The sequence below is a fragment of the Vanessa cardui genome, chromosome Z (genome assembly GCF_905220365.1).
Source record: "Vanessa cardui chromosome Z, ilVanCard2.1, whole genome shotgun sequence".
In the NCBI taxonomy this organism is placed as follows: Eukaryota; Metazoa; Arthropoda; class Insecta; order Lepidoptera; family Nymphalidae; genus Vanessa; species Vanessa cardui.
The window spans coordinates 8,660,555-8,686,544 of record NC_061154.1 but is presented as its reverse complement, the minus strand read 5'-3'; the positions used below and the strand labels follow the sequence as shown (position 1 = coordinate 8,686,544).

At 29.3% G+C, this 25,990-nt stretch overlaps 3 protein-coding genes across 4 annotated transcripts; 2 read left to right on the top strand and 1 right to left on the bottom strand.

Moving 5' to 3' along the window:
• Nucleotides 1–602: 602 nt before the first annotated feature.
• Nucleotides 603–2,659, top strand: LOC124543270. The gene is made up of 2 exons (XM_047121433.1): nucleotides 603–817; nucleotides 1,155–2,659. Exons 1-2 carry the CDS (start codon nucleotides 685–687, stop codon nucleotides 1,565–1,567), a joined length of 546 nt encoding a protein of 181 aa, XP_046977389.1. The 5' UTR covers nucleotides 603–684; the 3' UTR covers nucleotides 1,568–2,659.
• A 1,511-nt stretch (nucleotides 2,660–4,170) lies between these two features.
• LOC124543126 (gamma-soluble NSF attachment protein) lies at nucleotides 4,171–9,002 on the bottom strand. The gene is made up of 8 exons (XM_047121191.1): nucleotides 8,826–9,002; nucleotides 7,199–7,266; nucleotides 6,853–7,007; nucleotides 6,612–6,767; nucleotides 6,461–6,531; nucleotides 5,843–5,990; nucleotides 5,466–5,714; nucleotides 4,171–5,259 (listed from the first exon to the last, which is right to left on the bottom strand). Exons 1-8 carry the CDS (start codon nucleotides 8,876–8,878, stop codon nucleotides 5,158–5,160), a joined length of 1,002 nt encoding a protein of 333 aa, XP_046977147.1. The 5' UTR covers nucleotides 8,879–9,002; the 3' UTR covers nucleotides 4,171–5,157.
• Nucleotides 9,003–19,189: 10,187 nt separating this feature from the next.
• On the top strand, nucleotides 19,190–23,807 carry LOC124542894 (zinc finger protein 248-like). Of its 2 annotated transcripts, none has more exons than XM_047120804.1 (2): nucleotides 19,190–19,591; nucleotides 21,359–23,807. In XM_047120804.1, the coding sequence occupies exon 2, from the start codon at nucleotides 21,421–21,423 to the stop codon at nucleotides 22,021–22,023; it is 603 nt and encodes a 200-aa protein (XP_046976760.1). In that variant the 5' UTR covers nucleotides 19,190–19,591; nucleotides 21,359–21,420; the 3' UTR covers nucleotides 22,024–23,807. The 2 variants fall into 2 exon arrangements, with proteins under 2 accessions (XP_046976760.1, XP_046976759.1); XM_047120803.1 differs by having other exon boundaries at nucleotides 19,197–19,587.
• The last annotated feature ends 2,183 nt before the right edge of the window (nucleotides 23,808–25,990 follow it).

The following is a 25,990-nucleotide window of genomic DNA, read 5'->3' as shown; positions in this document are numbered from 1 at the left end:
TCCATTTTAAGAAAAAAATGTTATTCTACACCAGGTTCACTTAAAATAAATAAATAATTTAACAAAAAGAAAAACCGACTTCAAACAAAACACTATTTTAAAACAAATTAATGTGCACTAAAAAGTAATAAAAATAATTGTGTATTCAACATATTTTTTAGACTCCTCCTAAGTAAAATGAAATGAAAAATATTAGACTACTTAAAAGTCGATTTACGATTATATTATGTAGTTATAATTATTGCTATATTTGGAGCCGGTGTCTAATGTGTGTAATCTAATGTGTAAAATAGTGTTTTGTTTGAAGTCGGTTTTTCATTTTGTTATTTTTTTATTTATATCTTGATATTATAAACACCCGTTTTTAATTTTTTTTTCTGTACCACTTATTTTACGATGACCACACTGCGTAAGGCTGGTTACACATATCCAAATATATATTACACATATTATTAACCTATTTCATACAAAAATAAGATATTAAAATTATTTATTACTATTATTTACTTTTGTTCAATAAAATTGCACATCGTATATAAAATTTTTACCTAACTATACATTTGTTGGCTGCAAGGTTTTATGCTTTTGCCTTCAGAATTAAAAGTCTAAGCAATGACAATTTGACAAACTGCAAGCAAACCAGGCGGCCATTTAATTTGTTTGTTTGAAATTTTAAACAACAATATGCCGAAAAATATAACAAGTGAAGTGCGTGAAATAATTTTAAAAGTGAAGGAATTTATGGATGAAGAAAAACGAATGCAAGTGCCCATAATACCGCTTAGTAAAGTCTACGTACGAGTATCCGCAGCCACAGGTTAGTATTATAATTATAGTTCTATATTGCAAATATTTTTATACCTGGAAAAATTTATTACTGGATGATGAAAATATGCTAAATATTGATGAATTATGCTCGTCATTCTTAGCAAAAAAAAGAATGATTCGATCATTAAAATACATTTACATGGGCGTGTGACAACTGAAAAGACATTTTGTTTTTTTTTTTTATATAGGTACAATATGTAGAAATATTATGGAATATGTACAAAGACATTATTGGTAATAGAAATTAGTTAATATCAATATTTTGGTAAAAAACAAGATTTCATCATATTATTCGCTTATTCAAAATAAAATATTGTTTTTTATAGGCGTGTCAGAGCGAACTGTTTTAAACATAGTTAAGGAAGCTAGACTCATTGAACAAGGTTTATTAGACCCTGAGACATTAAAAAAGACGCCCAAAAAAAGGGTACGAACAAAGGGAAAAATCGAAGTGGATGAGTATGATTTGCAAGTGATACGACGCAAAATTCATGAGTTCTATGCATTTAAAAAGGAGGTGCCGACAATAAACAAGCTGTTACAAATTTTAAAAGATGAAATCAACTTCAAAGGTTCAAGAGAAACATTGAGAAAGATACTCCGCAAAAATGGTTTTCAGTTCCGAAAAACGAAAAATAACAAGGAAAAAGATCAAGTACCAGAATCAACATCCTCTGTCCCTCCGATGGTACCGCCATATATTCACTCCATGTTCAGTCATAAGAATCTCCAATCATAAACTAATTTATTGATCTCAGAACTGAAATACAATCTGAATCTTTATATAATAAAATGTATTATATTGTTTAATGTATAATGGACTTCTGACATAAATGTCACCTAAATGAATGGTATGAAGTTATATGTTGTGACTAAAATTCTTTAAATGATATTTAGTTCATAAGTAATACTATTTATGTTTACGAATCTACACTTAACTATAATATCTCATGCTATCGTCTAGTTCTTTGTTATATTTGTAAAAATAATCAATATAATATTTAGTCTACAATTTTTAGGATAATTTAATAATATTAATGTTTAGTGTATAATAATTAGAATAGAAAATATAGTATAAGGAGAACTTTTGGTTTTAAGAACCATACTTTCTCTTCTTGAGATTACTTGAAACAAAGCATCTGGATGTAATTGGTACAAATCTACAAATGCTTGTATTTTTTCAAATACTCAACACCTAGTATTAATAATTGTAACTCAATATACAATTTTATTTTTTTATTTATATCTTCATTTGTTTAGAGTGACAGTGATCAATACAATGCTTCCTTTTACAACAACATTCATACATAAAAGACTTAATGTACATTATTATGTACTTGTATCATGTACTTATTTCAAAATACAATTTATGAAAGGTAATATTCTGACTGACTTTTACAAACATGGTTTCAACATGGGCCTAAAATTTGGTGAAGATATTTGTTTCGTGCAGATCAAACGATTTTCTTGGGATAGATTTTGCAGTCTTGACTCGAATTGGGTTGCTGCTGGTAATGTTCAACTTAATCAAGCTGCTTTACGTTGTTGTTCTTTTTAGCAATCTAATATGAACATCAAACCTTCATACATTAATAACATTACTCAAAGAGTTATAAAGAGTACAATCAATTTTCATTACATAATTATCACAATGGATATTGAGACAACTACTATTTTAAAGCCAATTGCTCTTTAATATTAATTCAATTGGCCTATTTTGTATATATAATGAAATATATATAAGTTACTAAAACTTTTAGGCGATTGTCTTTTCAGATACCTTGGTATCAAACTCGTAATAAATACTCAAAAGCTACTCAGAAAACTTACTGATAACTGAAAAAAGTCTAGTCTTTATGCATATAATTACTTTATTATTGTGTTAAAATGAAATTGTTTTTGAAATAATGTATTGAGAGCTACAATTTAATCATATTCAGTGTTGATATTTGAAACAAATACTTATATGTTGTAGCTATTAATATTATTGTAATGTAGTTTTAAAATATGCAGCACAATTATTTTTATTGTTCTAAAATCAACATTAATAAAATGTTAATGTATAACATGATTTGTTATTCTTTTTATTTTTAATTATTGAAATTATTTCAAGTATTTGTAACGAATCTTAATAGATCTCATAGTATTTTTCAAAATCACAAACTTTACAAAAATTGTAAAATCTTTGATTATATGTTATTTTTGACTTATTATGATGAAAAAAGGGTGAACGAGGCAAACAATATTTTTGCTGTTTAGATTTTAATATATGATTAACAAAATGAAATAGTACAGTGTGATGCATAACATTTTTATCATAATAAGTTGTACTATTGATTTTATAATTTCGTAGAATCGTATATTTTTATATTATTGTATAGAAAGTCGTTTTTTTCTAAAGTCGGAAATTAAATTTTAAATATTGTGTAATATTATGTTTAAATCGTTTATAAGAAACTTTTATAATAAATAAATATACCAATAATATTAAATAAATAAATTGAAACAACAGTTTTTTTGTTATAACATACATTTATTTCAATCTCAAAACCGAAGCAGGTTTTCTGTTAAATGTTTACTAAATTGACATTTTATAGTGCGTATTTCTAACTACATAATTCACGTTAGCCCGCATAAAAATGGTGTATACCACCACTAGATAAGAAAAAATTGAAGTACTATTCAAAGTCACACAGTAATTTGATAATTATAATTCTAATTACTACACTTGCTGCTATTGTTACATATTATATTTTTTTAATTAATACCAATAGAATTGAACCACTTTGAAACAATATTAAAACCAATGCTAGTAGAAGCGTAATCGATGCATAAAAAAATATAATCACACATCCATAAAAAAATATAAAAACGAATAGAGAACTCTCTTTTTTGAAGTCTGTTAAAGATATCTAATACTCATACTAGTTTAATATTATATTATTGACATATATGTTTATCCTACACTGTAAGATAAAGTTTATCAAGTAAATATTGCATTAATAAACTATAAATTTTATGATCTCAGCTGAGGGCCGTCAACTGCTGGGCAAAGGGTTCCATGATGATCAAACACGACCAAGGCTGTCGATGTACCTCGTAAGCCTGTCCTGTTGTTACTTTCTTCAGATTCAATGAACTCCATTTTTACTTTATCTGATTTGATATTAGTCAGAGCATGCGAACATGAATGGATTTTGTAATGCACATTATACTCCAGTTCATTATGTACCTTTTTTGTATAAAAAATAACATTACTAATATATTATTCGTAGGGTATTGCTTTTTATTCGATAAATAACACTTATCTATATTATAATCTAAACAAAAAATATGTCCGAAAATGTTATAATTCATTTATTAAAATAAATAATTTAAATATGTACTAAGAAGCGTTCACAATGATATTAGATAGGTAATATTTATAAAACATCCGTGTTCAATACAAGTTGTTATATAAATTGTCTTACTTTAACTATAGAACCTACTATGGATGCTAGAAGCTTGTTAATATTTAAAATGACTATGATTACTAACATATACAAATATACATATGTAATTTATAACAGCAATAAAAAATATAGCTTTAACATTTCATACATAACAATCATAAAAATAAAAATATGATATCCTTTATGTAACTCTTTTCATTTAGCACTATAATAATCATAAGAGTATCAGTGTGCAATAATTTGCTAGCTTAGCAATATTTTCATTAAGTTCAATAAACTAATAATAACTCTTAAGTTGATTTCGCATCATAAAAACAAGATGACAATTACATTTCGTCCCAAAAAAATTACATTCAAATCCATACATATTATATTCATATTATGGACTGCTAGAAGTACATATACACACGACAAACTTCAAGCAAAAATAGCAAAGTAATTCCTTAAATATATTTTTTATTATCGTAAATGTATTGCCTATTCCAATGGCCTAGTATTATAAATAAATTAACAACTTTGACTTGACATAACATCATTGATCGAGATCTAAAATCATTATGAATGCTAAAAATGGAAATAAAATTAAAATTAATATAAATGGAAGATATATTTATGAAGAACTTTTAGCACTTAGTGCAGGGTTATTCCCTTGAAATCAGTATATTGAATGTTTAATTTACTTTCAATTATTTTGCCATTGGAATATATATTTATATCACATCGACCAATCTAAATGGATTAATACATTGTTACTATTTTATTTTTTATATATTTTTAATGATATAATAGCTTACTAACATATCTATGCTCAAAGTTGAAATTTCAAAAAGATGAGAGAAGTAATAGTAAAACAAGCTACTCTCTATCTCAGGCATATTTAACACAACTCATCTTCGTCATCATTTTTTTGTTCTGTATTGTCAACTGCAGACGTACTAAAACTTGTGTCTTGAGATTTTCCTTCAGCATTATCACCCTGCTGAAAGTACATAAAAAGTCAATTTAGTTACACACTTTTATAATATTTTCAAAACTTTCTATTTATATTTTACATACAGAAATATCAGGACATTATTTATCATTAACATACTAATTATAATTAAAAATTGACAACATAAAAAAGAGCACAGTAAACATTCTTTAGGAAAATGTATGCAATAGATATGTCCATATACATAAACTCACCTCCATATAAGCTGCATTTTGGCTTACATAGGATGGAGCTGCATTCTCCCTTACACTAGCCTTTGGAACTGGTTCCAAACCCTCCGGAAGAGGAATTGTGCTTGCAAGTCTAGCATACTCCACATCCATGCTGCGAATAAAAGGTGAGGAGAGTGCTTTCTTGGCAGAGTCCCGATCTTCTTCATCATAGGCTTGCAACAATTGTTCAAGTGTTTGTATCTCAGGAACTTCACAGTTGTTACCCCATTCCTAGTGTAAACTGGTTAATTAGCATTACATCATATAAATAGTGCTTATTTAATAAAATACTGCAATGATCTATAGTAATTTAAAAAAATAAATACAAGTATATAGTACATATACAATTAATCACTCACTTTATATGCCTTTTCAGCAGCTACAGCATCACCTCTTGCCAATTGGACGAGAACAATAGCAACAGTTAACCTCCCAACTGCATTGATGTTACCTGACTCTTGGTGAAAACCAATTTCATGACGCAGACTGTCTACGGCTTCATCATACCTTTTTAAAATATAAGTAATAATTGATCAATGACAAATAGAATAAAAAAAAAAATGTTTGTATAGATAATATTGTACATAGCAATCATGGAGATATTATATATATATTTTAACTAGCAAAACCTAGCAGAAATTGTCCTGTATGTGCAGAAAAACCTATTGTGATGAAAGTCTGATGAATGATTGAGAAGCACACACAAAGACCATTAAGTACCAAGTTACAAAATCTGTACTATTTAAAATTTCTCTAACAGAAAATATAGCAGGCTTTATACATCAGGTTTTTTCACAATGTTTCCCTTCACGGATGAATTATAAACAAAAATTAACCAAATGAAAATTCAGTGGGTAAGAACTCGCAATCGCAAAAGTTAAGATTTCGCATTCTAACCATTCGCCATCTCGGCTCTCGGCAATCAGTTTATAAATCGAAAAATATATATAAATAAATAGAATAAGATTATAAAATACCTCTGGAGTTTGACTAAGATTCTCGAAGCCTTGCTGATATATTCTGAACCCTGGTGCTGGCTGCTTTCAGACTACAACAAATAAAAAGTTGAAGATTAAATTACCCATAGTCAATTGTGTTATTATTTTATGAACAAATGAATCTTTTTACTGAAGACACATCAGCAGCTTGCTGATACAGTTTCACTGCCAAGTCAGGTGAATTCTCTTCAATGATTTTAGCAACTTTATCCAAAATATTTGCTCCAGAGTCGCCAGATCCATGTTGCTGATAAAGACTGCTAGATTCACAGCCAAGCGAATACAACTAAAAAGAAAAAAGGTGATTACTTTCATACATTAAGTATGAAAGAAATTAATTTAATTGTAAAAAAATTATAAAGCTACTATACCTCTTCAGGCGGGGTCAACTCCTTGCTCACTATAATAGCATTCTCAATTGCTTTACCAGCATGAAAGAATGAGCGATTTTTCTTATATAATTCTGACGCTTTTAAATAGCATTCTTTTGAGCTTTTCAAATCTCGGGCAATACGAAAGCATTGGGCTACAAAAAAAAAGACATATGTTTACTTTTAATAAAACCTCTACTATATTTTAATCTGGATTTCTCATAAACCTCTACTCATAGTAAAAGTGTATAGTTATTAATTCTACTTATCAATTTTGTGATTTTATTTTTTTATTATGTATTAACTCAAAATATATCATATATTTACTTGTCTCTAAAACACTAACCTGCCTGACTGTACTCATCAGCTGCAGAATCAAAATCAGGTTTCCATTTCAGCAGAGATGTCTTCAAACTAATTGAAATAAAAGTCTCATTAATTCAAGCTATTTTATGTTTTAACAAAATTTAATATAAATAGCTCATTAATTATTATTGGACTGGTTTGATATCAAATTAAATGTAGCTAAAACCTCGAAAATCTCTTTACAGTTACGTAAAAATATCCTTTTTATGAAATGGGCTGAACGCTTCATATTGTTACATACTCAGAAAATATAGAATTGATATAATTATAAGACATTAAGTATAGATATAATTATAAGAAATAAGTACATATGATACAATTATAAGATAGTAATATCATATCTGGGTATGGATATATAAACAAAATATTACCAGTTTCAGATATATTACCCATAAATTGAAATTTTTCCATATTTTCTGAGTTTTGGATAGTTTCAGTGACTAATATTAGAATATTGAAAAATTGTAAAAGGATATGTAAGATATCAAATTGAATTTATTTGTAGGCTATTATTTAGGATTATATAGTAATTAAATCTATCGGATATAATCAAAAAAATAAATAAAAATAATATAACTTTACGCAAAACCAGAGTTATAATTTTTTAAAGGTTTCAAATAATTCAAAAATTTTATTTTGGTTATCTGGTTATTGCAGTTACAGTTATGGGGATTAATAAAATTCCAGATTGTTTCAATGTAAACTCAAATTTGCTAACAATATTTTTCATTACAACAAACACAAAGTTGCACATTTACATCAAACATCCGTTTTGCAGTGTGTATTTACACAGTATTGAATATGAGTTAATATTGTTACAAAGATTTGTCATAACATTTTTTTTTAATATGACCAACTCTCAAGTATTTACAGCCACTACATATATTTTATTTATTGGTGTAAATCTCAATTTATTATTTTAGTTTTTCAAAGGGTTTCATAAAATGAGCTAATTAACAACTTAATTAGTTGTTAATTAGCTCATTTTATATATATTATTAAATTAACTAATAATTATATTTATACTAAATCAAAGTAACTGCAGTTATAAAATGTTTAAATTCAATTTATTTCATATTATCATATTGTATTTCTTAGTAAAATAAAAAAGACAACAATTACTTTTAATTTAATAAATAAAAAAATCATATGTTATGAAGCAAACATACTAAACATAATTTATTTCCTTCTCAATAAATTTTTACAATAAAGTTTTCAAATTTCATCAATATTTAGATGACAATACATCTTATAAATATTAATGTTTTTTCACTGACACCAATAACCACATAGGTTTTTTTCTCAATAATACCATATATATAAACATTAAATTGTGATTACCTAAACTTAATTCTGATTAGTAAATTTTCCATATATTTTATTATGTATAAAAATGTTTTGTTGCTATCAATTAACAAAAGTTTACATATCACGTTTTAATCAATAATTTAATATAAAATATTGAATTTTAACTTGTAATCAAATTTAAAAACTCATTAATATATTTCAGTTTATCTTAACATTAGTTATAGAAGAAAAAATACCAATTAAAATTACAAAATAATGAGGTGTAAATTTGTGTGACTAATAAACATTATTCGACTTACAATTTTTCTGCTGACTTGCAATGTTCTTGAGCTTCATGGAGTTTCGCAGACATTATGATTTAAATCTTTTTCACAGTGTAGATTTAAATAACTATGCAAAAGTTACTTTCTTCGAAAATCAATAACTAAGATTATTCAAAGACTGCAAGTTATTATGACACTAGTTTTTTTTTCATACAATATTGTCTACGGTTGCACACACCTGAAGCATACAGCCAAATAGTTAAGTCAGATTTAACTTACATAATTCTTTGGTTGTATAGTTTTATTTAATATTTATATGTTTTCGATGATAATTAATTTCTAATTTTTTTTTATATATATTTAGAGATAAAATATGTATTTATGTTAACAACTTTCACTTATATTTGTTGTGTTGGTTTTAGTTTATATTATCCATTTAACTTTACCTGCGTAAAGTATATTTAAAAATATATATGTTCAAAACATTTTTCACGTAATATGTAAAGCTCCTCATACTGGACATTAGATACTTATATTAGACAAAACAAGCAGAATGTAACTAAAATATAAGAAACAGATATGGAATCGAATAATAATTTATTTTTAAAATTTTATCTTTGAGAAACCTTGAAAGCATGAAATGACTCAAATGTCCATTATCAAAGATTTTATCTTTTGAATTAAAATAGACTTAAAAATAAAGGATTGTTTTTGAAAATATTATTTATTCCTATAATAAAAATAAGTAACAGTTAACAAAATAAAATAATCTTAAGTGGTACGTAAATGGCTTATTCTAATTCTAGCTGCATTGCAATGTACGTAGAAGCTTAATAAGAAAGTAGACGAGTTTAGAATTGTGGACGAAAATAATTGTCTGGCGAACAGTCTGTGAGCATTTAAGTATTCACTATTCAGATCATTTAGACTACTGTTAAATACTTTACGGTTTATAATTTATAACAGTAAACATGACAACAATTTAAATTTTTTGTATGTTATTAAGGCCTAAATGTTAATAATCTTTATGTAAATGTGTTATGGTGATGATGATGACATAAAAATGTTTGTATTTTTTAAGATTATATAAATATAATAAATATTCGTTTCTTAAATGTAATTACATAGTGTTAAAGCAGCTGGACATGGTAATAATTTATGTAGGTAATAACAATAGCAACATTTCCACGTGAGAATGCGCGCGCACCCTTGATCCCCCGCCGCTCAACCCCACGCATAAGACGCGGTGCCGAGGGTAAGATTGAAAAGAAAATTGAATAACGGATCGTGGGATCGGTCTTGGTTATTATTTGTATCAAAAAGACCAAGTAATATTCATTCATCATTACTTTTTATTAGTGCCGTTATTGTTACTACGATTACTGCACATCTATGACGTCAATAGTAACAAAAATTTTACCTTGGAATTTTTGTGTTTATTTTGATGCTTAAAGTCGTTTTAATATTTATGTCTAATTATCATCCATTATTAAAGTGTGTACTAAGTGAATAAAGTAAATGATAATTTTAGTATAACTTCGATAAGAAACTATCATATTAAATATTTGTTGTTTCGTTTTTGTTTTATTTTTAAAAGGAGAGTTGCCTAAACGTCATACTGATACTATATAAAATATTCCTGAATTAATATTATGCGAATATTTTTCCTTAGTTAAATTTATATTATTGGAATCAGTTGAAAGAAATTACTTAAATGAGATTTGCTTTTTTAACCTTTAACATAATTTACCAGAAGTACCTATCAATTTGGCGCTTTATTTTAATATTGTATCTAAACTGTTATCATGTTGTCTATTATTTTTAGTAAACCGAAATTTTAAAACTTATCCTATCCGAGTGTGCCCGATTCTTTTTGGGCGAAATACAGAATTTTGCGAATGATATAAGATGCATTCCCTTCCTTTACAGATAGTATTGGTAAATACTAACCTAAAACCCGATATGGTCCTAATCGACTATAGTAGATGATTTCATAATCTATACATATAATATAATCGGAGTGTCTGTTTGTATTAAAATAACCCCTTTTTACTCAATGCATAAGTATGTAGGTATACAAGGTATATACATATACCAAAAGAACATTTTTTCTTACAATTTATGACTGTCTGTCTGTTTGTTCGGACTTATCTCTGGAACTTCTGAACCGATTTTGATGGGACTTTTACTGGCAGATAACTGATATAATAAGGACTAACTTGGGCTACATTTTTTTTTTAATTCAAATTTAGTTCCAATAAAAACTGTACTGACGCAACAATGGCCTTTTATTTGAAATGTTGGCCCTAATTAAAATAAATCTAGAAGTAAACGAGCTTCAGAGTCTGCAAAACGAAACAAAGCCGCCCACTCAACTGATCCAAATATTCTTCATTAAGACATTGGTCTGCACATATTTGCATTGGTCTACCATAACGTACACCCTCCTTTTGGAGTCAATATAACATAAGATTTTGCGTAATTTTTAAAATATTTAATTCATTAAATGCCAAATAAATAAAAGTATAAATATACACACAAATATTTTTTTATTTATGAAAACCATCAAATATTTGATATTATTTTAGAATCTTGATATGCGACAGCTGGTCAAAAAACTTGACATAGTAGCTTCTTTTTTTTAAACAATGAGTGACAAGGTTGCCCTAAATTATATAACTTGTGTAATGTCAGTAGTTCGGAATGGCAAAATAAAACCATAGTGGAGGCTAGGTTTAGTCGCTAGCATTTAACATAATTTACATGAATTAGAAACAAGACTACGTACTTCTAAAGCTTAAAATTTAGTTGCCATATCACATGCTTGCTTTAGTTTGGATGATTACATCTAATACCACAGATAATACATTTGAACTGACCAATAACTACTGGAAAAATAATTACAAACAATAGTACAGTAGATTCAATTTGCATAATGTATACTCGCTGTTAGTACTTAAAGTTAAAATGTATAAACAAATCGCTCATATCAAGATATATATAAAAGTATATCAAGACGTATAAAATTCCATTAAATTACCTATTATGTACGATGATGCAAATATATCATGTTTGTATTAAATCAGGTTATGACCTAGTTTTATATATTATAACACTTATAAGTTTATTATGTTCTATTTTTATGTTTATACCTATATATCAATGAGTAGGTATATTAACCGATATCGTGTAAATTTCCTTTGTGTTTTAGATTTCTGTAGGTTTCTTTAAATGAATTATTATCGTAAGGTAGTCCGTCTTAATTTGTTAATGTATATGTTTGTTACGAGCGATAACGTCGTTATTTATCTACTATGAGGTCCTGCAATTTGTTTCTTTTTTGGACTGTAAGAAGGGCCTTACCTCAAGACTTAATACACACCCTTTTTAAGTATTTATGGTTATATATAGGTAGCACGCTGATAATTTATTCTTTAAACATTTTAAATACACTATCCCTTGGTTCAAAGTTTGACATAGATCTCTTTAATTATCCTATAAATATATGTATACCAAAACCTAGTTATATTTTTCAAATTTTTTTAATAGTCCGATAGAATAGGAAATCTTAAACCAAACACGATGAGTCCTTTATACACACTTTACCATTAGAACTAAAAAGCAGACACAAACCTTTCCTTAGTCAGAATTTCCTTCAATGTATGTTGCCTTATAAGGCAAATCGTTATATATAACGTTATCATATTTTCACTATTATTTACGAAACAATACGTTAACCAAAAAGTAGGGAAATTTACGACTTATTTTTACATAAAAAATATATATATGGTATAGTGTAGTCAAATACCTACTTGCTATGCTAGGTTTTAACCTATCATATTGTCACTGTCTATATTATTATAATATATAAATCACTAGCGGGTTTCTTGTTGAAGACTGGTCTCTTTTTGTCATAATTGATTTCACATTCACAAAGAAGAAGACAGCTTCTGTTAACTAACTACCCCTAAATACAATTACCTACATTAAAACTTTAATGTTTAAGGAATTTAATTTTCCAATCTGATTTAAAGCTTATTTCAATGTTTTCAGTAATATTGTTATTCTGGTTTAGTAGGTAATATAATAAATATCTACGTATGTTCTAAGTACTAAATTAAGAAGACGGTACTTATTTTATTTTTAAAATGTACGAACAACAAATAAATATAGATTTAGAAATAAGGAAATACCTACTGTATTGAAATATATGAACCTGTTGAACTACATATTATATTAAATAAGTAGACGAAATAAATTAATAAATAGGCTACTAACTTAATTTAATATAATAAATAAAAGTATAAACCAAACCACAAATTTATCATAAGGGTTATTAATTTTAATACAGGAACTGTATTCATATTGGTCATATAAAACCGCTTTACTTTTATATTAAAACTAATCTTAATCTATAAATAAAAATATAAACATGATTTACTATTTATTAAATATCTTGAAAGATTCAAAGGACATTATTAGAATATATAATTAAGAATTGCTACGGTGATCTCAAAGAAATCTGTGCCATTCGACTTGCGTATACGTCAGTGAAATATTGCGTAAAACGTAATTGTATCCACGAGCACATTATATTAATGTTCCAAAAGCGACTCTAGCCCCAAAGAGAATCAACGAGAAGCACTTGAAAGAATAACTGTAAAAGCTGACCAGTATAACCTTTATTATACAATAATACCGTAAGGCGGAGGGCGCTAGCGTCAACGCAGGTGTGAATCGTGAGAAATCTTTCCCCTCAATACCTAGGATTTACTTTTAGCAGGCGGAGGGCGATTTGCAAGAGTATAGGGGTAACATTCCCACGGCTTTATGCTTGTATAAATTATTATGTAGTTAATCTCAGCCATAACTATTTTATTGTTTGAACAAGTCAAGATACAGATGTTTGGGTTTGTGTATTCGAGATAAGAACTTTCTCTATATTTATGATTAGAGTTTGTGAAGGAAAAATATTATTAGATTGCATTAAATGCTTGTACTTTTGCGTATTCTTTTCATCCAGACATCGTTCATACGATTAAGTTGGTAGTTGTTAGGAATTGCGCAAAAGTTCTAGCACAGTACTTACCTATCCTCAATGCGAAGGCAAATTGGTTTTCGTTCCAGTAATATTAATTCGGATGATTGCGAACATAAATAGAGGCATTGTAATGCATCTCACTAATCTAGAAATATAAAAGAGAATATCTAGATTAAATGAAAGCTGAACTATAAAGATTTGAAATTAGTATAGTACGACACAACTAAGATATAGCATCCTCATAATTCGTAAAACCAGTCACATCCGAATTAAGTACGGTATCCCCAATTATCAATATTCAGGTCTTATGTGAATATGATATTTACACAAACGTAATAACCCATAAAATCATATGACCTAATGCATGCACTTGATTTGTCGGGTTGAAATGACGCGAGAATCTATAGCGACGTATAGCGTCGAATGGTGCGATAGGTTGCTATTTCTATTGGTTGTGTAAATCGGCAGTAATCGGTTTTATTGAATTCCGATGCGTCATCTCAGTTGTGTCGTACTATAGGTAGATTAATTTCAATTATTAATCTTTGTTTACTAATAGCGACAAAAATAGATAAGATTTTCTGAAAATTGGATTTCAAGGGAATCTATGTAACAACTGAATCTTATTTAAATTAACCAGAATCGTCTGTTTTAATACAACGAGATTAATTTATTCTTTGATTAAGTACCTACTCAACATTATCGCGCTGAAAACATACAAAAGCGTGTACTTAAGTGTGTAGTGCTAGTAATAGCAAAAGGTATTCACATCTCATAAGATTAAGATATTTAAATCGAGTTTGTGTAAAATAAAAATACAAATTAAAGCTGAATTCATTGCAAATTTTCTTTTCTGGCAATAATAAAGCAGTATCATGCCGTTTCGCGATCCATGTTTGCAATTATTATAATCTTACAACAACAATTAATTATGAGAATCAAAATCAAATCATTACTGCATAGCTGAATTGGCTTTTTACAAATATTAGAAACGATAAAGTCAAAATCAATACTTTTAATTGTAATATATGGTAATAATATTAACTAATAATTTCAATTGAATATTAAAATGTCCCAAAATATACCTTTATTTAGTAAATATTATCCAAACAAATTTAAGTAGCCTAAGTATTAACTATTACCTAGTAGCCTAGTATTTATTGTGCCTATTTAACTAAAATGTATAAAGAACACAATAAGGTGGGTAATTAAAAAAAAATGTGCCCAAGACGGAAATAATAGAAAACTGTTAAACGTTACTTGACGGTACGCAAATAATAATAATAGGAGTTCTTCATATTTTTGAGATTTTTATTATTTCTGACTGTTCATCGTATTTTTGTTTCTCGTTAGTTCAATGTTTAGGTATATAGCTTAATTAGGACATAGGAACCATACACTTATATCCTTTGATAACAAGTGCTGATAATGAAAACAGTCAGTTACAATTTTAAGAAAAGGAATGTATTTCTGTATTTAATGTATACATTTTCTTTGTACCGCTATATTTAATTATTTCCTCTAGTGTATTAGTGGATTGCTGTTTTAATAACGAGATTACACTACAATAAATAATCTGGGAGCACGGCAGTGCCCCAGCCAAGTCTCGAGCAAAACGGGCACAGCCGTACCATCTTTTCTCGAAGCGATTCGCGGCTGTTTCACCCCCTCCCTATACCTTCGACGTGGACAATGCTAGGAGTTTGGGTTTTGAACAATGAGCACAAATTAAAAGCTGCTTGTTCCTTGGAATTATGTGCAAATGTTGCTGACGAGACCTGTGATCATATTATTTGTTATGTGTGATACATGATGGTCACTACCGACTACATGTTCCAATACAATAATTAAGAATACCTTACGGGCCATCGCTTTTCTGAAAGTAAATGAACCGAGAGTACACTAACACTGGTATCTACGCACACACTTGTGCACTATAATTTATGTTCTGCGCAGTTTTCTAGTCATGGATGAGACTGACTGCCGTTGTCGAAATTCGGTTGGGACGACACGGATAAACCAAAAGAAAATTTCTTTTTTTGATATTAATGCATGCGGTGTGTGTAACTTTCAACTCCTCCAAATATGCCGTTTTATTTGTTTCTTCTTGTGTTCATTACCAAGTCACTATAATTATAATATAAGGAAAACTATTGATACAATTACTAAATGTTGATTTATAACTACAAAATAATTTGAATAGGACTTGGCTTCTATGAGATCTCAAACATTTTTGCAATGGAAAGACTGCATCGAGAGACTTGGCATTTTTTTACATTTAATATTTTTGGTGGGATAATATTTATTCGGTAACCCTAAACAAAAGTTAATAACATCGGAAGCTTTAGAGTTAATAAATGACCTTTGTTTATTAATTCAACGACTAAAACTGAATCGTCATCAATGTTATACAATCATAATGAAATGCGTAGGCAAAGTCCATTTTATTAAAGTTTCCGACTTTATATTTAGAATGTATTTCAATAAAAAAAGTTTTGACGAAAATTTTACCGTTTCTTTAACAAAAATATCAGAATAATCATTTACCTACAAATAATTATTTTCAAAAATGAAATACCAATATTATCAATAATTTATAACGTGGGTGAGAATACCTCAACATACATGCAATACACTAATTTACCTAAAATGATTCCCCGATTTTTATTAATTAATTTTATCCGTTAATTTTAAGATACTTAAAGTTCAATAAAATATATCAATTTAAGCATAGCATCTTCAATCCTATTACATATAAAATGCCTGCTAATTTCAAACAGCGTTCCTATGTTCGCAATTTCACCTGACAACGTGTTTTTGAAACAAAACATGCGAGGTCATCAGTAGGCGTAATATTGTGTCAAACAGTTTATAGATTACCCATCACTTATCAGAACTATGCTAAGACACCCACGAGCCCAGACAGCTGCTAGAGTCGCGAGCCGCCCCCGTTTCTCACGCCAACCCTCCATCTGCTTAAAGCTCGGACCCTTCTTACAGACTTCATTACACAATAATAAAACTTGGCCTTATTATTTTTCTACCCTAGCACTGATTTCATATAACGGGACTCATTCGTTAAGAAGACATCGCGCGTGCGACATCACCGCTTCTTTTTTTTTCTTAAATCTATGTACGAGTAGTTATGTTTAGTGAGTGTTTTTAAGTTAAAGTTTAGTAGTATTGCAACGTATCAAAAGGAAAATGCAAGCGTTTATTGATTCACAGAAAGCAGATATTGGGAGTTTAAATATGTCAGGTAAGAATTTGTTTTCATTTGAAAATAAATTTACATAATTCTAATTTTGCTAACATACACATTTTTTATTTTTTATATACCTATATATTTTTATAAAAAGTACCTAACTCATAACGGTTTGCTAAGAACGTAACATTATTTTGTAAGTAATTATGATTAATTTTTTAATCATAAATATACTTTTACAATACAAAAAATGCTTTGAAGTGAACAATTACCAAAATAAATAAACCGATAAAATAAGAGCCGCACCAGTGCAATAGGTCTTATTCTACTTCCTAATTAAGTGATACTTCTTCATTATCTTGTGATACTTGTATCATGAAAGTGGCAATGGCTGTAGGTAATCTGTGAAGATAACTTAGCTATCAGGGTCTTGAAGGTAGATCAACGCCAAGGCAGATAAACTGGCGACGGAGCGTGGCATTAGGATTCTATGCTTTTGGAACCTTAAACAAATACTAAATAAATCTGGTAAATTTTTGTAATTAAGAATATGTTTTAAAATATTTTTAATATTATATTTAAAATAATAGAACACGTATTTTTGAATGATACAGGAAATATAAAATAGGATATGTGCATCGCCAAAAAAAAACACAAGTATGTACAAATCAGTTTTAGGTATTATTCATTTCAGGTCATTAGATATGTAGGTAGCTATTTGTTATTTAGTTTCTCAAGAGTACTAATGAAATTATAAGAATAGTTTTTTCAATATATTTTCCATGCATAATATTGTAATATACAAATCAATCAGGCTTAATACATCTTATACATCGCAGCAATTCCGAAGTGTACTGCGTAGGTAGATACTTGCTACAATATTCCATAAAATCGTTTGTTGATTTTTTGTTTACCTAGCAGTTCTGGAAATATCGCATCAAATTGTATTATATTGTACTTAGTTTATTTCTAAGTGCAATTTAAAAAAAAAGAACATTCTTATGAAAACATCTAGGCTACATAATAAAGATTTGTTTATACCGTTAAAAATTGCTATACCTATATATCTCAAAGACTTCTAATAAGATCACCTTAAATCATCTTCAGCGTGAACATTTTCCGGGAAATGTTTTTAAGTTATGTAATATTTTCTTTTTATGTCACTATGAAATTCATGATAAGATTTAACACTTGCAAATTATTAGATGTTTTATTTACGTACGCACGCTTTATTATGTATTAGGTATTGTACGGCCCTAACACATACTTATTTTTCGTTTTGTTCCATACCTACTTACTTTCACTTCGTTGATTGATACTTACAATATACCTAATAATGAGATAACTCAGCAAAATAAACATAACTTAAAATGATGTATTAATGAACACACCTGGCTTAACCTAATCGTGAGTACTGGAGATGCAAATTAGTCCGGGTGGTACGCGTTGCTGGTTGCCTAGCCGATGATGTCAAGTCTTGGTCCGCCGGAACTAAACCATTAAAGTCATATTTGGAGAGAAGGAAAATCGTTAGAAAACAGCCTGCATTTGAGCGCTTGTTGTACTTAATACGGACTGATTAATAAAGTACCATATAAAATAATAATTATAACATTTATGTATTATCCTGTTGGTAGGTAGGAATCGAGCTTTTACATAAAATGACGTCCTACACTTTCTTCAGGTCATTGCCTAATTACCCGGTCCCTTAACTGTACCAATATTTATTACTTTCTTAGATAACATTTTATACTATAAAACCTATTTTTACTATAAAACCTTATAGTAAAAATATCGTAAATTACACCTTATTGTTGCAAATTATTTTTATTGATCGAAGTCAATATAAGTAGGTAGTTGAATTCTGTACAAGTTGAAGTTAATGAGCGCTTATTTAAGTGACGTGGTGGGGACGTTGCATTTCTTAGTATCTTTATGAATAGCACGGTAAATTGAATCAACGACTCATAGAACGCTATATTGGAAGATTATTTGTCTTATATGGAAAGAGTAGGTACTTATCAGTTTATTTAAAGCTTACTTTCATACAATTTTATTTTACTTTACTGATTGTATTGCGCGTACGTATTTAATGAGTGTGCGTGTGCCGACCGCCGCAATGTAACATTTTTGCGCATAGGCAAATGTGCGGTTGTGCGGCAGTCGGCAGGTGGAGCTGGAGACTGGAGAGTTGAGTGAAGGCGGCGCGGGCGCTCCGGCTGTCAGTTGGCCGCGATGCGTATTGTGTGATGAACGTGTCTAGTGTGCATACGAGAGCATCGACGTTTCGTGTGTGAATGTCCAATGTTTCCATGCAAGGTGCGGGGGCGGCGGGACCGGTCGACGGTCGCACGCCCGACCCGCCGACCTTACGTACCGTTCACTGTACGCAACACGATTCTCGTGATTCTAAGTGCATCTTCAAAATATAAAATGCAATAGATAAAAAAACACCTCATGTGTTAAATTTCGAGAGACCTTGTATGTGATATGTACACTCGGCAGTGATTGATTCAAGTTCCAACATTACCGGTCTGGATAATGTAAAACATGTATGTTCGTATACTTTTATCTCTATAATTACCTACCTAGTAATACTAGTAAACTAGGCATAGTAGAAATAGATTGTACTACTAGAAAATTGTTGAAAATAAATTATAATACAAGTATGTAATATTTGTATATCAATAAAATCAATAATCTCAATTATCAATCATAAGTACTATTTAAATATACTCATAAAAAAAATTAAGTCGGAAAAGCTTTTCTTTTATATTGACGTTTTTATCTATAATAAGCCCTAGCAAAAGATTTTAATATTAGCACGAAGTATATTTATTTATTAGATAAACTGATAGTAAAGTATTAATATAATTAACATAAAAATATTTATCATCATAACATATCATTCAATCATAGAATAAAGAAAAAATCGATTTGTCCTATACCTAGTTCAAACTTAAGTGCTTCATAAATGATATTAAACAATACTATAATGTTATATTTACAGATAAAAGAAATAACAAAGAATGTATATGAAAAGTTAACAAAAGAAATGCTTTATAAAACCAGACAATTTATTATGATTAGTGACAATGACAACTAAACGCAATTGCGTATGCGCATATCATAGAATGTAAATATTCTATAAATTCAAAACAATTATTTATCGAGCAGATGTTTTCTCTGTCTAGATTACTTTCTTCGTTTTTAAGATTGACAGGAATAATACTAATAAAATATTATTTTTTCCATTTTAAAATTATTTTTACGGAGTGAAAAACTTATGCACATATGTTAATATCAGCTAATTTATAATCCCCACGATACGGAACCTGAGCGAAACGATATACACTGTTATCAAATATATACATCAGTCATACAAATTCGAAAGTCCACCTTTATTAACCATACCAACCATGATTTAGCCATAATCGGCGAGGGCAGCCCCACAACGCCAGATTAAGACAGACCTAACCAAATGTAATAGTTTTAAAGAATGCAAATTATAAATTTTTTGCAAATTAGAATTTAAGGTATATTAAGTATCATATTTTATACACGTTCGTAAGCAACATTATTGCAAATAGTTTTTTGAATGAAATTATTTATTGGGTAGGTACTACTAGTACGTTCTTAAATTAACATCTTGGTAACATACATATATGTACTAAAGGATTCTGTAAATAAGCGCTTGATATTCACTATAATCAAACGCATTCAAAAATAAGATAGAGGGTCTCTTAGTAACAGATCAGCTTACTATTCACACCCTATCCGACATCTTTTCAAGTAAAGCTATTAGTAACGCCTTTTCAAGAAAAAATTAAAACCAGAACTCTTAAATCCATACCGTAAACTTAAGGGGATCGCTATTGTGCTACCGCGGGGAACTCCTATTGGCCAAAAAATGTTTTCGCCTTGCCAATGGGGTTCCAAGGATAAGGGTCGCGCCCATTACACTCAAGTGAACAGATGCGCTAAAGGTGCAATATATTATCTTTGTTTGCGCTTGTTATGTCATCTCGCTAAGTAAATAAATGAAAAAAAACATCACCTGCCTTAAACATGACTACCGTTTCACTATTTACTCTAAGATCTCGTCCTGTAATAGTCGTGTCCCACTGAAAGGATTTATAAATCTGAATAGCTTTGCGATAGTGATAGGTATTATTTTTGATTGTTATAAATGACGACAATATGTATACTATAGTATTATATAAACATTAAAAACATGTTTTTTTCCGTAGTAACAAAAAACTAAACTAATTGAATTTTAATTTCTCAGATATTTTATTTGTTAATATTTTCTTTTCTCGACAGGCTGGCATACAACTTTGGGAGCTGCTGGGCTCGGGGAGGGAAGCAGCGGTTTCAATACTAGTATGGCGGAAACAGCGTCCATTGCCCATAGTCCGAAATATATGCGCAAACGCCGACGGCTATCCAGGCTTCTTGATAAACTTGCTGTGCAAATAAGTAATAATAATCACTACCCATTACCACACTGGCTCATGCTCGACTCTGCTTGTTATAACACGAAAACCTCCGAGGATGTTCCACTCGATTTGTCTTTGAAGTCGGAGGTTCCAAAGGCGGCGACTAAAGAAACATCCGGATACGCATGTGACACTTGCGGCCAGACTTTCGCCGTACACGATCGTCTGGCCAAACATGTTGCCTCTAGACACAGAGACAAGGCGCCGGAAGCGACACGTGCTTACGAGTGCGAGATATGCCGTCGACGCTTTGCCAGGTCGGATATGCTGACCAGACATGCTCGTTTACACAGCGGCGTAAAGCCTTACTCTTGCTCTGCCTGTGGACAGGTATTCTCCCGCTCGGACCATTTAGCCACACACCAGCGTACCCACACTGGCGAGAAACCCTATCGGTGTCCAGCTTGTCCCTACGCCGCCTGCCGCCGTGATATGATTACGCGGCACATGAGAACGCACACACGAAAGCCACAAGCACCAGAAATTTAAACACCATTGGAAATGGCAATCATAAATGAAAAATCGGGTACAGTGATTTCGTTTCTACTTTTTATGCGTTTACTTATATTCTTAAAGTTATTTATTCGTTAGTTGTAATTCTAGATATTTATAATTTGGCTATATTTATTTTTAATTGTAGGATAACAAGGACTTCGTACTACGTTTTATTATACCTACTTAGGTAAGGACATATCCCATTGCAGTATTTGCAGACTTAAAAAGCGAATTATTTTGCTCAAATGCGAATGCACCTTTTGTTTAAAATAGTATGTACTGCTGAGCGCAATGCGATGTGTCTAAGTCAAATTAAGTTAATCGTTTTGCTTTGCTTATTGATTAGTGTATTAGTAACATGACCTTAGGTAGGTATTTATTGTTACGTTTTGCATTTTTTAACATTCAGCACATCATTTAAATTATTTTCTGAAACATATGTGTTCAACAAAGCTACTGATTAATAAATTAAGAAACTAGCCTATTCATTTTAATTGTTATTTATAGGAGTTTCACATTAAGCATTTTATGGGTTTTTAATATAACTTATTAAAAACCATTAAATAATATCGTACTTATTCCTTACAACTTAAGAAAATGCTATCTAGAATGTGTATAGTATTTAATATGAAGGTAAACAAAATTTTCTTTTTATCTACTTAATACTAACTGTTTTATATTTTTAAGAGAACTAAATATTCGTTAATTGGCTAAATGTTTGAATTATTAAGAGTTATTCGCTTGTTTGTCTTATTATGGAGATACAAAGAAAGTTTTGGAGTTTGGCTTCAATAGGCTTCTGTAATTTTCCCTTAATATTATGCGTTAGTAGGTAAAAAAGTATTTTTGCCTTATTGTTCTCGTGTGTTCTATTATAACAGCATTAATATTAAGGTTTGACTTAGTTTATTATACGTTAACATGGAAAAAAAATGTTCGAAACATATTTATTCATACATGTTTTGTGCAAAGTTTTAATAATCATTAAGGTCGAATTTCGACCACAAGGCAAACAATATTTTAATTTAATGGTGATATACCTAGTTGTTTTTTTTAATTGGTTTTATGTTTGAATTGTTGAAACAAAATAAACTTGTTAAAATCTTTCACTTTATTTAAAATTTACTTATCATTAATAATAATACCTTAAGTATGTGATTTACATTATTTTTACTTATAAAGGAGCGTTCAGTTTAAAAAGAACAATTATTCGAATTACACCGTAAAAGTAACTGTAAATTACAAGTATCTGCCATTAAACTGCGGTTTTTTGTATGACTGAATGAAAACGCATTCCATAAGAGTAAATAAATAATGTTTATAAAATTTCATAAAATTACTTCAAACCATTTACCGATATATAATAGAAAATGTAATAAATATATACACGCTAAAAATAAAGTTAGTCCTTTTAACACTAATAATAATTGTTTTTACAAAATCAGGGTAAATATCAATAACTCTGTAATAAACATATAAACTATATCTATATATTTTTTAACTTTATTCTTCTTCATTAAATAAAGTCAACAAATATCGTTTGCAAACTTACTGTTTAGGTTTTGTTATAAAATTCTTCAAGTATATTAGTTAATATAGTGTTGGTTAAGATTATACATAAGCTTAGCTATATCTAGGGATTGCTGTTAATTTTTATTACTGTGATAATTTGATTATTTGTTTTATTGTAGTTATTACATATCTGCTGTGTTTGAACAATAACTATTTAATAGGTATTTAGTTATTTATCGTCATTAAAATGGATGATTTTCATTTGATATTTGTGTTTTATTTCATTTACCTATGAAAAATATTGTTTTCGTTGTGGCATACATCTTCTACAAATAAAAGATGGATGTATGTATGAATCAAAACCTAGAAAGTAATGGTTGAATCTAGCTTGGTTTCTTCAAAAGCCTAAAACGTAACGTAATGCTAATCTATACCTGTTTAATCAACATTTGGCCATGTATCGACTCTGACCGTACTTTTTTTACAATAAAAGATGATCTTTTCGTGTTTGAACCACTGAACCAATTTAGATGAAATATATGATATATATAATGTACACCCCTCAAAAGGGTAAAAATAGTAATGATGGGCTGTGAGCCATAGGTAAAGTTTTACAATTATAGCGCATGTAAATTCGCAGGTATGTAATAAATATTTTCGAAGAATCTCACTTGAGTCTTTCAATCTTATTCGTCGCTATCGACATAATATTTAGTTAATCATGCATTAAAATATTTATAGGAACAGCAAACCATTAATATGAATAATAAGTAAGTACATTCAACTTATGAACATGTATTCAGCTATATATCTTCCGAAATCTATTCTTGATAGAATTTATTTTTAAGTGTTGTGTTAATTACATGTTTGTCTGTGTATAATGCGTAGCATTTAAATATAAAACTCAAAAATACTCCTGCTGAAACTACACCCCGAGCTTCTTATAGCAATTTGTAAAAAAGTTTGATATAAATAGAAGATATAAGGTTAAAGAAAGATGTCAACATCTGACACCATACTACTGATACTAAAACGAAACGCATAACTAAACCATTTGTAAATTTATCTTAACGCTTGTAATGGGCTGCAGAGAGGTAAAATCTGTTGTCTCTTTTCTTTTTTAAATGTAATGCTCTTCGCGAGACTCCGCAATAAATCGTAGTGGAGTGGAGGGTACGGCCCACCTGTGCGAACGTAGGTACGACACCCAGGACTCCTCCTGAACAACAAAGCCGAATTTATGGAGAAAAACACGCATGATTTCTAAATTAATTTCCTGCGTAGTTTTGGTTAGAAGGATTCTTTAAGTTTTAGCATTAAAAAAAATCAGAAAATATATCTCTTTATCTATATCAAATTAAAAACATAAAATAACTGCGTGCTGTAAAAGTAGGTTGTAAAGTTTATAAAATTTTCTACAGGTGAAAAAATAACTCTTAATTAAGGTTAGCTCTTTACTAGCCTGTGGAATTTAAATTTTAAACCCATGTCTTCAGATTTTGCGTCCTAATTTACTAGCCACTAGATTAAAGTAGACCACCGAAGCAGGCAGAGTGTGTATTGTTTATATATTTATTCATTTTTTATATTCGTGATGTGCAACAGCTCCTTGTTATATAATTAGGATCATTTAATCTTCAATAAATTTTTCTTTAGGTAGTTGATGTTTTAATTGAAATAAGCATTATGAATAGCAAATTATTTAATGATAAATAGTTGTGGTCTGTTAAAATAAGATGTACCTATCTCGTCTTCTGTAATCCAATTTGTAAGGTTTTATTACTTTTTGGTCTCTGTATTATAGAAAATAGACGAAAAATCATTTCATAAGTAAATATAATTTAGACATCAAATAATGTTTGGTCTTTTACTGATGACTGAAACATATAACAACGACGAATATAGCTTGGTTTTGTCAGGTTACATTGAAATGTTTTCTCTCGGAAATCTTTACGAGTTTGTAAACTCTTTCTAAATTAACTTAATTATTATTTCAAGCTTATAAATACTCTTTCTAGACACTCGCGGACCACCCTTTTACCCACGCAAGCCGTTTAAAATTATTGGTTAGTGGGTAGTGTTTTGTTTGTGACTTATTTCTCATTATTTTAGGCATTTATAATGGCATTATTTGAGTAATTGTATTAAGTATACTATCAAATGATTCAAGCAAAATAAATTAAATTATATTAAACGAGTTATACCTATATACCTAGTTAAAATTCAACGAGTTATCAAACAGACATTTAATCAAACACTCTTTAGCACACTCGGTTTGTATTTTTCATGGCATTGATAGACGGAGATGATTGGCCACTTGGTGGTAAATCGCCATCAGAAATATCAACCATTTCTTACATCGTCAATGAGCCACCTACCGTGGGGAAAAAAATGTTATATCCCTTGTACCCTAGTCACACAACAACATGAGTAACCACAGTTTTGACTG

What these genes read in the sequence shown, in the direction of transcription:
- LOC124543126 (XM_047121191.1), bottom strand. Translation starts at nt 8,878, where the DNA reads ATGTCTGCGAAACTCCATGAAGCTCAAGAACATTGCAAGTCAGCAGAA. An exon ending in TGCAAGTCAGCAGAAAAATT is followed by an intron (nt 7,267 to 8,825) that starts GTAAGTCGAATA and finishes TATTTCAATTAG; the next exon opens with TTTGAAGACATCTCTGCTGA. An exon ending in ATCTTAGTCAAACTCCAGAG is followed by an intron (nt 5,991 to 6,460) that starts GTATTTTATAAT and finishes TATTTTAAAAAG; the next exon opens with GTATGATGAAGCCGTAGACA.
- LOC124542894 (XM_047120804.1), top strand. Translation starts at nt 21,421, where the DNA reads ATGGCGGAAACAGCGTCCATTGCCCATAGTCCGAAATATATGCGCAAA.
- LOC124543270 (XM_047121433.1), top strand. Translation starts at nt 685, where the DNA reads ATGCCGAAAAATATAACAAGTGAAGTGCGTGAAATAATTTTAAAAGTG. An exon ending in ACGAGTATCCGCAGCCACAG is followed by an intron (nt 818 to 1,154) that starts GTTAGTATTATA and finishes TGTTTTTTATAG; the next exon opens with GCGTGTCAGAGCGAACTGTT.